The following is a 12,781-nucleotide window of genomic DNA, read 5'->3' as shown; positions in this document are numbered from 1 at the left end:
TTATAAAACATCACTTTTATATAACTACAAGTCTTAAATTACAACTTTGCTAAGTCCCAGTAATTGTATAGGTTGACTTCATATAAAATGACAAGCCCAAAGTTAACCATTTTCTTATGATTGCATGTAGTGCAAATGTGCGAATTCGGAAGGCTTGAATTTTTTAGTCAAATTGGCCCCAATATTGAAAATAAAATGGAAATAAAAGTAAATAGGGCCAAAAGCTATGCATCTAGTCATTTATTTTCAATATTGTGGCCATTTTGACTTTTAAACCTTCCGAATTCGCACATTTGCAGTACATGCAATCATAAGAAAACGGTCAACTTTAGGCTTGTCGTTTTATATGAAGTCAATCTATAAAATTAATGGGATTGAGCAAAGTTGCAATTTAAGACTAGTAGTCATATAAAAGTGATGTTTTATAAATTTTGAAGGTTGACCACATCGACTTTGGGCCCCTGAAAATGTTGAATATGCAATAAATTTCATCTTTGTGAGGGCGCTGTTCGAAATGTAAATGAGTTGTGACCCCAATTTTTGGGTATGCATTGTATTTATCCTATATATAGCATCGGTGACAACAAAAAATAATTAATCTGACAAAAAATGTGAATTTAGGGGGGCTAAACCTGCCAGTTTACAAAGCATCTTCGTGAGGGCGCTGCACTCCAACTTTAAATGGCTACCATAGAAAATCTGTATATTGAAAACGAAATGGAAATACAAGTAAATAGGGCCAATAACTACTCATCTAATCATTTATTTTTAATATTGTGGCCAATTTGACTTTCAAGCCTTCCGAATTCGGCACATTTTGCACTACATGCAATCATAAGAAAATGGTCAACTTTGGGCTTGTCATTTTATATGAAGTCAACCTATACAATTACTGGGACTTAGCAAAGTTGTAATTTAAGACTAGTAGTTATATAAAAGTGATGTTTTATAAATTTTGAAGGTGGACCACATCGACTTTGGGCCCCTGAAAATGTTGAATTTGCAATAAATTTCATCTTCGTGAGGGCGCTGTTCGAAATGTAAATGAGTTGTGACCCCAATTTTTTGGGTATTTTTTGTATTTATCCTATATATAGCATCGGTGACAACAAAAAATAATTAATCTGACAAAAAATGTGAATTTAGGGGGCTAAACTTGCCAGTTTACAAACATTACATTTTTTTCTTGCATATTTAATGACCCCGGGACACAACGCGCAATTATAGAAATGTTTTATTTTTTATTTTTTGACAAATTGGGCATGCAGTTAGTGTGTATGCAAAGTTTCAGACCTCTCTTTCTTTTTGTAAAGAAGGCACAGACTCCCAAAGATGAAATTTATTTAAGGGGTAACTTTTAGGTCCAAATTTAGACCTCCCTACTCCAACTTTAAATGCCTGCCACAGAAAATCCGTAAGAGCTACAAACCTCAAATTTGCAGGTTTTAATATTTTTACAGGTACAACATATGACTAAAATATAAAGCAAATCTGAGGGGGTCAGGTGGGCGCCTCCTTGATTTGATATGGAGTGACCCATATATGATGCACGCACTTTGAATACTACTTAAAACTGTTGATACAAACTTAATTGCATTAAAGATTACAAATTACAGAGTAGAGGCCAAATATATTTGAAAGAAATATAGTTTCAATTTAAAGGTCAAAGCATTCAACTTGTTATACAAAACATTTTATGTCTTTATTTTATTAGGAAGTTTCTTGAATCCCAAGGTACTGTTTTTTTAGAAATTTCCCATTATACTATTACACCTTAATTTGATCTCCCAAACAAACAGGTATAATTGGTTCATTTTGATAGATTACATTTTCTGAAGATTCATATATAGTATATATTTAATTAAGTTAAATTAAATTGAAGGAAATGAAATGGTGCCTGAGTCTTGCTGATAGTTATGGCTTATTGTGCTTACACGTACCTGATCAACAATTCTATAAATTATATCACAATAATTTAAGTTCATGAGATTAAACTTTTTTTAATACACAAAAGATCCAAAGTCTATATCAATGCAATTGAAGCAAAATGGTCCAGGGCTGTGAAGAAAAAACGAGGGTTATTAAAAAGTCAACATTTGTTTTTGCTTTCCCCACAGACTATAGTTTTAGATACAGACGTGACGTTTGCTACAGATATAGCAGAGCTGTGGAGAATCTTTCTGAAATTAACAGGCAAGAAAGCTATAGGCCTGGTGGAAAACCAGAGTGATTGGTATTTAGGAACACTATGGAAGAAACACAAGCCATGGCCCGCACTGGTATGTGAATACTTATATAAATGTCTGTGTGTCTGTCTGTCTGTTACTGATTGATGACTGTCTATTTAATAATAATAATAATGTACACTTACTCTGTCAAGTAAGTTACAAATTCTCTTGAACAACCTTGCCAGAATTATTCTTTCTGCTGATATCAGAACTAATATTGATTCAATGATGTCTTCTCTCAAGTGGCTTAAACTAGATAAAAGGTGGAATAATCATATTCTTATTATGTTATTTAAATGCCTTACTGGCAGAGCTCCTGATTATCTTTGTTCCAAATTTTCATTTACCAAATTCACTCATGATCATGTCACAAGAGGTACTTCCTCCAATTCACTTGTTGTTCCTCAATTTAACAATAACTCTGGTAAGAGATTGTTTCAGGCGAGAGCAGCAAATCTGTGGAATAGTTCTGTTGATGTTGACACTCGCACTAATTATATTTCCTTGAGCCTAAGTGAATTTAAATCAAGAGCTCTCACAATCCACACTGTTCATTGATTTTCATATTTTTCATGATTCTTGTAATTTATTTATACATTGTAATATGGTATTGCATATTTTTCTTGTAATATTTGTGTAATAAATGTATTTAAGTGAATTACACCTGTACATGTATGTCACAGGGCCTCCAAGAATAGCAGTGCTTTTACACTCAGCTACCCTGTATAAAGAAAGTTGAAATAATAAATAAATAAACTTAATAAAGCGCCGGTATCCGTCGAGAGACGCTTATGGCGCTTTGCAAAAAACGACCAATGTACAATGATACAAACATATTATAACAATTAGGCCTAATACCAAAACAGTTCATCAGTGTTGTATAGTTCATGATATGCATAGAGTCAATTAAAAGCATTTTGGAACAAATGTGTTTTCAAATTTGTTTTGAAACTACACCAGAACAGAGGCGAATGAGTTTACAGACAAACGAGGACATACACATAACATTTCGCATTTAAACCGTGGACCACATTGCAAAGGGGACCGTCCTCGGTTTCAGAGGTCTGCAAACAACCACAATTGCAGGTATAATGCATTTGCAAGATACACCCTGTATTGTGCATTAAATATACCATCCGCGGTTGCTAGGTAAAATTGCATCTTATGTACACATACACACACAAAATGGCGAAAAACATCCTTGGTATGTCGATTGAATGCGTATTCAGGCGTCCGCATTTGCATAGTCCAAAACTGAGTCCATGTGTGGAGGCAAACACCCATAGGGGTGGGTGTATGCAATATGATGTTAATGTTTATGTGTGTGTATGTGTATTTAATGAATATATTTATTTATTTATTTAATCAGGGGAGGGGATTCAATACAGGAGTGATGTTATTTGATTTGAAGAAGTTACGAGATCTCAACTGGATGCACATGTGGAGGCTGACAGCTGAGAAGGAACTCATGAATCTACTCTCAACATCACTAGCTGATCAGGTGAGTGCATTCATTCAGAGTTTTAATAGTATTCCCTGTTTGGGAGATCAGGTCATTTCTTCCATAGGGGGTGTAATTGTATGTATATTTCACCCATAATAGCCAAATGTCCCTAGAGAAGTTTTTTAATAGGCTGTCTTGTTGTTGTTGGATTTTTTGCCATTTCTAAGCTTTACTGTGTAAAAGATAAGACTCAGTACACCGGTCGATCTTACCGTTCCGATGTTGATTAAGATACTTCTTGCATCGATCCCGAGATGCGGAAAAACCAATAGTCATTATGTCCCACATAAATGAATAAATAACAAAAACCCCGATCCCCGGTGGACTCACCCAAAAGGTGACGTCACACCATATGATAAATCCTTATCCTCCTTGGTCTCCGACTGACACAGGCGTGCCTATCGATTGTTCATAGCACTGTGTATCAATTTCTCGACCAAAGGCGAGATATACGGTTGTAGTTTCACACCTTAGGTAAAACCAAACCGGTATTGTTCGGCTGAGGATAGTTTTGACGGCATTTTCTGGCGAAAAAGTGACAAAAACGATCCAAAACTTAGCTACATATCGTGCCTCCGTTTGTATCACGGGACACACGAGCAATTCAAAATGGCGCTCGTTGCGCCATTCATTTTGTTTCCCACGTAAAACAACCATTGCAGCCTGTAAGTTACAATAGATGTTTGTACATACACATTGTATTTCATGTACGGTAGGTTATTGTTGCTATGTTAGGGTGATTACTCTATCGTTATGTCTTCATTACCGTCCAATAAAGACGAGTTAATCAGATATTCATACGGTGGGGATTGGTAGGGACCCGTCTGACATTTTAGTAATAAAGTTAGCCAGTCCTTACTTTACCACTAACGTTAGCGACCAGCCTCCGTGCTCAGGTTTGCTTACTGGGCTTGAGTCGGCGTGTTGGGGGGTAGTGCCCCCTCCCTTTTCTCCTCGCCGCCTCGGCCCTGTCGGGCTTGCCCTTCCCTGGTGACGGAGCGGGACCCACACCCGCTCTGTTTCACCCACAGGGAGTGCTCACGATCTTCTAGATGTCTTTCTTTTGCTTAGGACTCTCCGAGTTCCAGCTTGACGATTGGGATAGGCTCCGTCATCGCCATAAGGCGAAGAAGAAATCTACCAAGGGCACTGGTAAGGTCGACACGGTGGATTCTGCTGTGACAGCCCCTATGGGTCATGGCAGGTCTGCTTAAGGGGCTCCGGTCCCGGACAAGCAGGCGGTTCCTTCGGGACTGCTAAGCGTCCAAAGGCTCAGCAGCCAGCGAAAGCACTGACTATACGTCGGAGCAAAGTAGCAGGCAGCAGAGCGGTAACCACCAGCGAAAACCCTAGCGGGTTTTGCAGCAGGAGGATACCAGTCGTCACGGTAGATTCTGCTGTGACAGCCCCTATGGGTCATGGCAGGTCTGCTTAAGGGGCTCCGGTCCCCGGACAAGCAGGCGGTTCCTTCGGGACTGCTAAGCGCGTCCAAAGGCTCAGCAGCCAGCGAAAGCACTGACTATACGTCGGAGCAAAGTAGCAGGCAGCAGAGCGGTAACCACCAGCGAAAACCCTAGCGGGTTTTGTAGCAGGAGGATACCAGTCCTCTAGCGAAAATCTTCACGGGTTTTTAGCAGGAGGACACCCGTCTGTTGCAGGCATATCTACGGGCTCAAACAGCCACAGTAGTAGCCAGCGACGGGCAGCATGCAAGGGTACCCCGGGCTTGCCTGGGTTGAACCCTAGCATGCATGGGTTCAGCAGAGACGATACCGCTGCTAACGCTGTGGGTGTAGTCTTAGCAGAACCAACTGGGGTTGTCACACGGCAGCGTTCCATGGCGGGACCGCCGAGTGATACCCTGGGCCCTAGAATAGCTGCTGGCTGTCCACAGGGACTGGCTGGCGATTATTCAGGGGTTGGGCTCGCAGTCTCTCACGGGACAGCGACCCAGGTGCATTCGTGGCAGCTACAAAGGCGAGCTACGGCTTGACTTCAGTGGTAGCCGCTATGCACCCGCCCATAGCTGCCGTGAGTGGTCCGCCACACACAGCGACCTTGGGCGAAGCTCTAGAGGGTACAGTAAGTAGCTTGAACAGCCTAGCTGATCAACAACCCACTTATGTCCTCGAGAGCCAGCGGAGCGTGGGTGATCCATTACCGTCAATGGGTCAATTACCCTCTCTTGATCGATCACTGTCAAATCAACAGGGCATAGCTCCATTGATTGACGCTGCCTATTCAGGTGGCGAGGTGATTGATCGGGGGTATGCACGCTCAGCTACCCGTGGTACTAGGCAAGCTCCCTCTAGCCAAGGGACAGCCGGTATAGCGGGGTACCCATACACACGGCTTGATCCCCTTGCGGGGAACGCAGTGAGACATGGGTACAGTGGTACACAGCCGGGAGCCCTCACGGGCACCTACGCTGGAACCACGCATACAGCGGTACACAACCGGGAACCCTCACGGGTACCCATGCTAGTACCAGCGCGGTACCACGCCAGCACACAGCTTGATCCCCCAAACAGGGAACGCAGTGTGGCGAGGGTACAGCGGTCCACAGTTGGGAACCCTCACGGGTACCCACGCTGATACCGCACCGGTACCGCAGCACCGCTTTAGTCGCCACAGTCTCTGTGGCAACAAGGGGAGGCGGTGCTGGTACTGCAGTACGATGGGGTTACCCCGGTGGCGGATCCTTGCAGGGGCAGCGGCCGGCTGGGTAGGCCCTGGGGTACCCGCCGCAGGGTGTTTCTTCCACGGCCTAGCACCGTGGCAAGTGTCGCCTAGCGATGGCCACGCAGTACCAACATCAGCTGTTGACCAGGCCAGCCGGCATGGGGCTAACCCAGATCTTGATCAGGGTAGGCCCCGTGCTGCTCGCGCTAGGACGACGGCTGCGAGAGCATGCGGACCCAGTGGTGCCATGGCGGATACCTCAGGGTCTTGCGGGAGTACTCCCTCTTCGGCTGGCAGGTAGTCGGCGAGCCACACAGTGGTTATGCCTTCTTACCCGCTTTCAGATGCCCGTCCTCAGTTACCGTCATCATCGGAGCATGATACGGATACTGTGGGCGAGGGAAAGGAGTCGGAAGCTGAGTCCGTAGTGACATCACTACAATCTCCTTCCCCGCTGCCCCGCGAGGGGAAAGCAACAGCACTGATCTTCCTCCGGACACCCCCTAAGGGGGAGTCCATGGAGGAGGACCAGGGGATCCTTTCAGTAGGATGCTCAGCTGCTGCTTCCTCACAGGGGCGCCTACACTCTCATTCCCGGCAAACCTCACGGGTAGATATCGTGGGGCTGTCGAGCTCAGTAGAGCTATGGCGCGCGTGCTTGCACGCTTCCTCTGCGTGTAACGCGGGAGGACCACGGGACCTACCTGAGGGGATCCGAGAGGGACCCAGATGTCGTCAAGCGTATCACGCTCAGACAACATCTGAGCTCTTCCGCGAGGTGAGCCTATTAGCGGTGCTAACAGCTAGCCTCAACGAGAGCTCCATGGGCCTAGCCCATAGGGTGTCCACTCAGCGCCGGGGGGAGGGGCCTGCCACTCCAATCGCTCAACGCGATGGAAAGGCAGGGTCCTTTTTCTCTTTGGATGCTTCTGCGCTACGGTGGAGGACCGTGCAAAGAAGCTACCAACAGGAGCACTCTGAAGAGGTCGGAAACTGCCCTTACCATGGGTAGGAGCTCCGACTTCAGCAGGCCGTGCACCACCAACAGTACCCGAGCCCACTACCTCTGCAGCACCCATTTCTGGGAGGCGCAAGGGTAGCACAGGAACAGCTGGCAAGCCCGAAGAAGAGCAAGCGCTCTTCCAAGGGAAGCTAGGCAGAGCATTCCTGGGGGCTCAGCGGTTTTTCCACAGGGGATCTCCCAGTGGACGACCGCTTATGGCTTTCACCCAGAGGTGGGAAACCATCTCTTTGAGCGCCTGGGTATGGTCAGTGGTGAGTGGGGGTTACAGACTGGCAACCCAGTCTCCCCACATAAATCTGCACATTTCAGAGGTCCACAGTAGTGCCGTCAGACGGCCCCCAGCGTCGGGCACTACTGACAGGGATCACACAGCTTCTCACGAAGCGGGCGATTGTCCCGGTCTACCCCCGTTCTCTGGTGATCTTGGAGCCATTGGCTCCAAGGAAGACCGGCGACGGAGCCCCATCCGGAACCGCAGGCTGTTGAACACGTTCTTCAGGCCCAAGAGGTTCAGAATGGGGACTCTCGCCTCGGTGCTAGCCTGCCCCATCAGGGGCATGGGAACAGCATCGCTAGATCTCTCGGACGCCTATCTGCATATGCCAATCGCCTCTCAGGATCGGAGGCATCTGCGCTTCTAGGTACAGGATCAAAATTACCAGTTTTGATACAGGCCATCCGGCCTGTCCATCTCTCCCAGGGTGTTTAACACTCTTGGTCAGAGCGGTGGCAGCGTACCTGAAGCACAGGGGTGTCAACATCAGTTGCTACCTGGACGTTTGGCTCATATACGGACGCACTCCACTGAAGACTACGGGTCTCATGGGGTTGATAGTCCGTAGGGTGCGGGACCCTGGATTTTTTGATCAGCTCAAAAAAGTCCAGCGTGGTCCCGACGCAGACACCACTATTTGTAGGGGCCCAGATCACCCTCACGGGGGGTTCGCGGTGCTCTCACCCGAGCGGGTGACGAACATGGTGCGGTGTGCCTGACTCTTGGCCGAGTCTCGGGCAAAACCCGCTGTGGCATGGATGAAGGTGGTAGGCCTAATGGCCAGTATGGTAGACCTCGTACTGTACTGCCGTTTCTCGTTAGGCTTACCCAACTACACCTTCTAGCCTGCTTGCAGGCCCAGTAAATCACCAATATCCCTCGCGGTTCCGTTGTCGGAGCTCGCGCGAGAGGAACTCTGGTGGTGGACCCATCAGCCCAATTTGACCCAGGGTGTCAGGTTTCCTGCACCCCCGGTATGTCACGTAGTGACGACCATAGCGTCAAAACGGGCTGGGGGGCCCACATCCACGGAGACTCCGCCTCGGGCCTATGGGGGCCATAGAGACAGAGTTTCACATCAACCTCCCTCGCTTACGAGGAGGTGATCGTGGAATCACATACCGTTGTCCTGACGGATAACACAACCGTGGTAGCCTACCCCAACAGACAAGGGGACTCCGGGCCACCACGATTGAGCCTGCATGCACGACACCTGATAGGGTGGTGCAAGTTCAGGCAGATTACGATGAGAGCGATACACATCGCTGGCGTCACCAGCATCCTCGCGCACAATCTGTCACGAGGAAGGGTGTCGGGACCAGCAGAATGGTCCCTTGCTTCGCAGGTCGCTCAGGCGATCTTCAGGGGATGTACCACCCCTCGCAAGATCTGTTCGCCTCTCCTCGCAATCATCCACTGCCGGTGTCCTGCTCAAGGGTCGCGGACCCCCAAGCATTCACCGTGGGATCGCTCTGTCCATAGACTGGGGAGGATGACAGCTTATGCAGTCCCTCCGATCTCACTACTCATGAGGGTGGTGGCCAAGATCGGGTGGGAAGACTGCATTGTCATTCTGCTAGCGGCAAGGCCGCTGGCACTCCCCAGTACCAGATCTACTCCGGATGCCCGGAGCGGAGGTACCCAGTCTATCACTAGAGCACCTGCAGTTAGCTGCATGGCCCTTACCAGGGAACACGCAGCGGAGGGATACTTTTCATCAGAAGCTGTTTTTCTCATCGCGGGGCTAGACGGAAGTCTACCCTCCGCACGTATAGCCAGAGTCTGGCTCCATACTACGCTTGGTGCAATGAGACAAATAGCTCTCCGCTAGAGCCTCTGTGCTGCTAGTTCCGGAGTTTCTGACAGAAAAGTTCCAAGCAAGACTTCAGCGGGCCACTGGGGCCAGCTATAAGTCAGCTGTCCGCTCCATTCACCGGGGTTTCGAGCCGGGTCGACTATCATAGCCGATGGCTACCTTATTAGTCTACGCCTCGACGGTATGTTCAACGAGTGTCTACCAAAAAGGAAAGTGATCCTCCTAAGGGATCCCAACACAGTCTTAGATTACTTTAAGGGTCACCCTTTTGACCTTCTGTCAAAAGCGACGCTTAAATACGTAACTCTCAAGATGGCTTTCCGGTTTGGCGTTGGCTTCGGGACGGCGGTGCTGAGTTGCACACGGTCTCGAGGTTAGCTTCCGTGTTCACAAACACTGGAGCGACACTGTTTCGGGCGCTCTGTTCTCGTGACTCTTAACGGGCGCGGTGCATACCGACATTCGTCCCTCTCCAATCCCCAGGGTTGGGCAAGGTTCGGCTGAAGCCAAAGATAGGCTGGGGTGTCCGATAAGGCGCTGCAGCACTATTTCTTCCGAACACAAGCCTTGCGAGGGACTCACGACCGCATTCATCACCCTTACAGAGCCTTTCGGTCCAGCCGCTGTCGCAATGGCTGGTCCAGGTGTTGGTGGGGTCCGGGGATCGCGAAGGTTTCGCGCCCCACGACCCACTCGACACACGAGCTATCTCATCATCTTGGGTATACCGTTCGGTTGTCCCTTGAGGAGATCTAGTAGGCGGTGTCCCGGAAGCCACCTTCGCCCTTCTCTACGATACTTCCGTTTACGTTAGTAATCAGAGACGGGCGGAGGTTTACCGGGACATTGTTCGGGCGATCATAATACGGTGGTGTACGGGTACCAGGTTTTCAGACTATACAGAATACTCAGCATGGTAAGAACCAGTGTCGCTATTCTTAACCACCAAACTTATTAAGTAAGGAGGTTTATGTCTGTGATCGCGTGGTCTTTTTGTTTCCCGACCGTTGGGGAAAATATTTTCTGACCTCGCGAAAACCATCGTTACCGCCCCGATCCCTGATCAGATGCTGACCAATCTTGTACCTCCATCCGTCGGTTACTTGCTAGATCGATCTTTCAGATGTTGATGCAAGAAGTATCTTAATCAACATCGGAAGCGGTAAGATCGACCGGTGTACTGAGTCTAGTCCCAAACAGAAATGTTTGGTAGACTCATAACCGTGCGATCTTACCTTTCGATGTTGATTATCCCGGACCCCGCCACCCCTACAAGTTTGGTCCGAGTAGGGGATCCCAAGTCGGATAAGGGGCGATCATATGGTGTGACGTCACCTTTTGGGTGAGTCCACCGGGGATCGGGGGTTTTGTTATTTATTCATTTATGTGGGACAAAATGACTATTGGTTTTTCCGCATCTCGGGATCGATGCAAGAAGTATCTTAATCAACATCGGAAAGGTAAGATCGCACCGGTTATGAGTCTACCAAACATTTCTGTTTGGGACTATTATAAATGTTTAAGGAGTAAAGGAGTAGACCAGAAGCTATATTACAGGATGATATCAGAATTGCTATCTAATGCTGAGACTTGCGTACAAACTTAGCAGTACTCCCCATTCCAGAAAAATACAGCACTCATTTTTTGAGATAAAAAAATATTTTCAACTTCTGCCAAAAACGCAGCTTAATCCTAATTATTCCTTTAGTACTAACTGGCAATAAAAGTTTACTTTCACTATTTGGCCAAATTTATGAATTAACGGCCATTTTCACATGCTGTGACAATCAAGTCTAAACTTGTATGAAGTCATTCTTACACTGACTTAGTATTGAGCTATGTTTCATTTGGCAGAACTTGATAATAGTTTTTTAATCCCAAAAAAATAATGCTGTCTTTTTCTGGAATGGGGAGTAGTGGAGTGTCACTTGAGAGAGAAAAGTGCTAACAATTCTATGGATTATCCAGTATTCCTCTTGTATGGCACTTCCAACTACTGCCTGTTGAAGTATATTACACACATACTCAGGGCCGGATTTACCATTGGGCCAGATGGGCCCGGGCCCAGGGCTCCAAAAATTGCCCTGTGCATCTTTAATTTTAGCCGAAAACGCCATGTTTTGGGCCAAAAAAGGGAAATAAGATTTCAAAATTTTGCGAGCTTCATGCGCACTGGCCTGTTATATAGCACAATGCATCTTCAATTTGGGCTATGTCCTAGTAAAATCTATGCTTGTCTCCCTCTAAATTGTAATGCTCCCGCCGACACCGTCGATCTTATATCTAAACCAAAACCTCACGGTTCATTTGGGGCCTCCAAATTTTGGCCTGGCCCAGGGCCCCCAAAAAGGTAAATCAGGCCCTGCACATACTATGTGTATGCTCTGTATCAGTAAATTCATCTTAGAATATCTTACTTTTAGCCTTTTTAGGGAATGAAATGATTTAAATCCATGAATTCATTTACCATTTTGTTTCAGGATGTAATCAATGCAGTAATTAAACAGCATCCATATTTAGTGCACACAATGCCATGCTCATGGAATGTACAGCTCAGTGAAAACACAAGAAGTGAGGTAAGTCTGTCTGTCTGTTGGTTATCTGTGGTATCATTCGACATTCAGTTAGCTGAAAAACAAAGTGTGTATGGTCTTTAGTATGGATGTGGTGTCTGAACATTTTGGGTGCTTGTTTCCTTGATTACTAGAATTTTGTATTAACATGGTAACATTTTGATGGTGTGCATATCATGTTTGATTTGTTAATGCATGAATCATTTTATATTGTTCAATTAGTAATATGTAATATATAATGTAATATATAATATGTGACATGATCTGGTCCATGGGGGCCAAAGGTGGCAAATTTGAAACTGAGATAAAGGCAAAACTATGGAGTAAAAAACAATAAAATACATAAGAAAATACACATCAGAAAACCTCATAACTTTAGAACCAAGTATGCTAGACCTTTGGTGTTTTCAGTATATGATAGCCTAATGTTATGACAAAGTACTAAATATACGAGTAGTAACTCAATTTTCAAAAATGCCTCCTGTGGCCCCCACGGAGCAGATCGTGTCACATATGTAATTTAAAGATTGAATCACAGGGCTTTAATTTGGATCAAGTGTTACCATGATCAGAATTGACAACAAATTTTTGTAAATATCTGGCTATTAAAGGTTTTCAACAGTTTCGTTTGTGTAACATTAATTAGAAGAGAAAATTTTAAGAAAAGGATCCAACCCCAA

The 12,781-nt window shown here is 46.2% G+C and overlaps 1 protein-coding gene across 2 annotated transcripts in view; it reads left to right on the top strand.

Moving 5' to 3' along the window:
- The window catches only part of LOC140155107 (xylosyl- and glucuronyltransferase LARGE1-like), a 41,880-nt gene that overhangs the window by 13,746 nt on the left and 15,353 nt on the right, over nucleotides 1-12,781 (top strand). For both annotated transcript variants that reach the window (XM_072177811.1, XM_072177810.1), the window contains exons 8-10: nucleotides 2,118-2,279; nucleotides 3,598-3,729; nucleotides 12,009-12,104. In XM_072177811.1, coding sequence (XP_072033912.1) covers nucleotides 2,118-2,279; nucleotides 3,598-3,729; nucleotides 12,009-12,104 — 390 coding nt within the window. The remainder of the gene's footprint in view (nucleotides 1-2,117; nucleotides 2,280-3,597; nucleotides 3,730-12,008; nucleotides 12,105-12,781) is intronic.

The sequence above is a fragment of the Amphiura filiformis genome, chromosome 6, assembly GCF_039555335.1.
Source record: "Amphiura filiformis chromosome 6, Afil_fr2py, whole genome shotgun sequence".
NCBI classification, from domain to species: domain Eukaryota; kingdom Metazoa; phylum Echinodermata; class Ophiuroidea; order Amphilepidida; family Amphiuridae; genus Amphiura; species Amphiura filiformis.
Note: the sequence above shows the minus strand (reverse complement) of the source record. Positions and strands in the feature narration are given on the sequence as shown.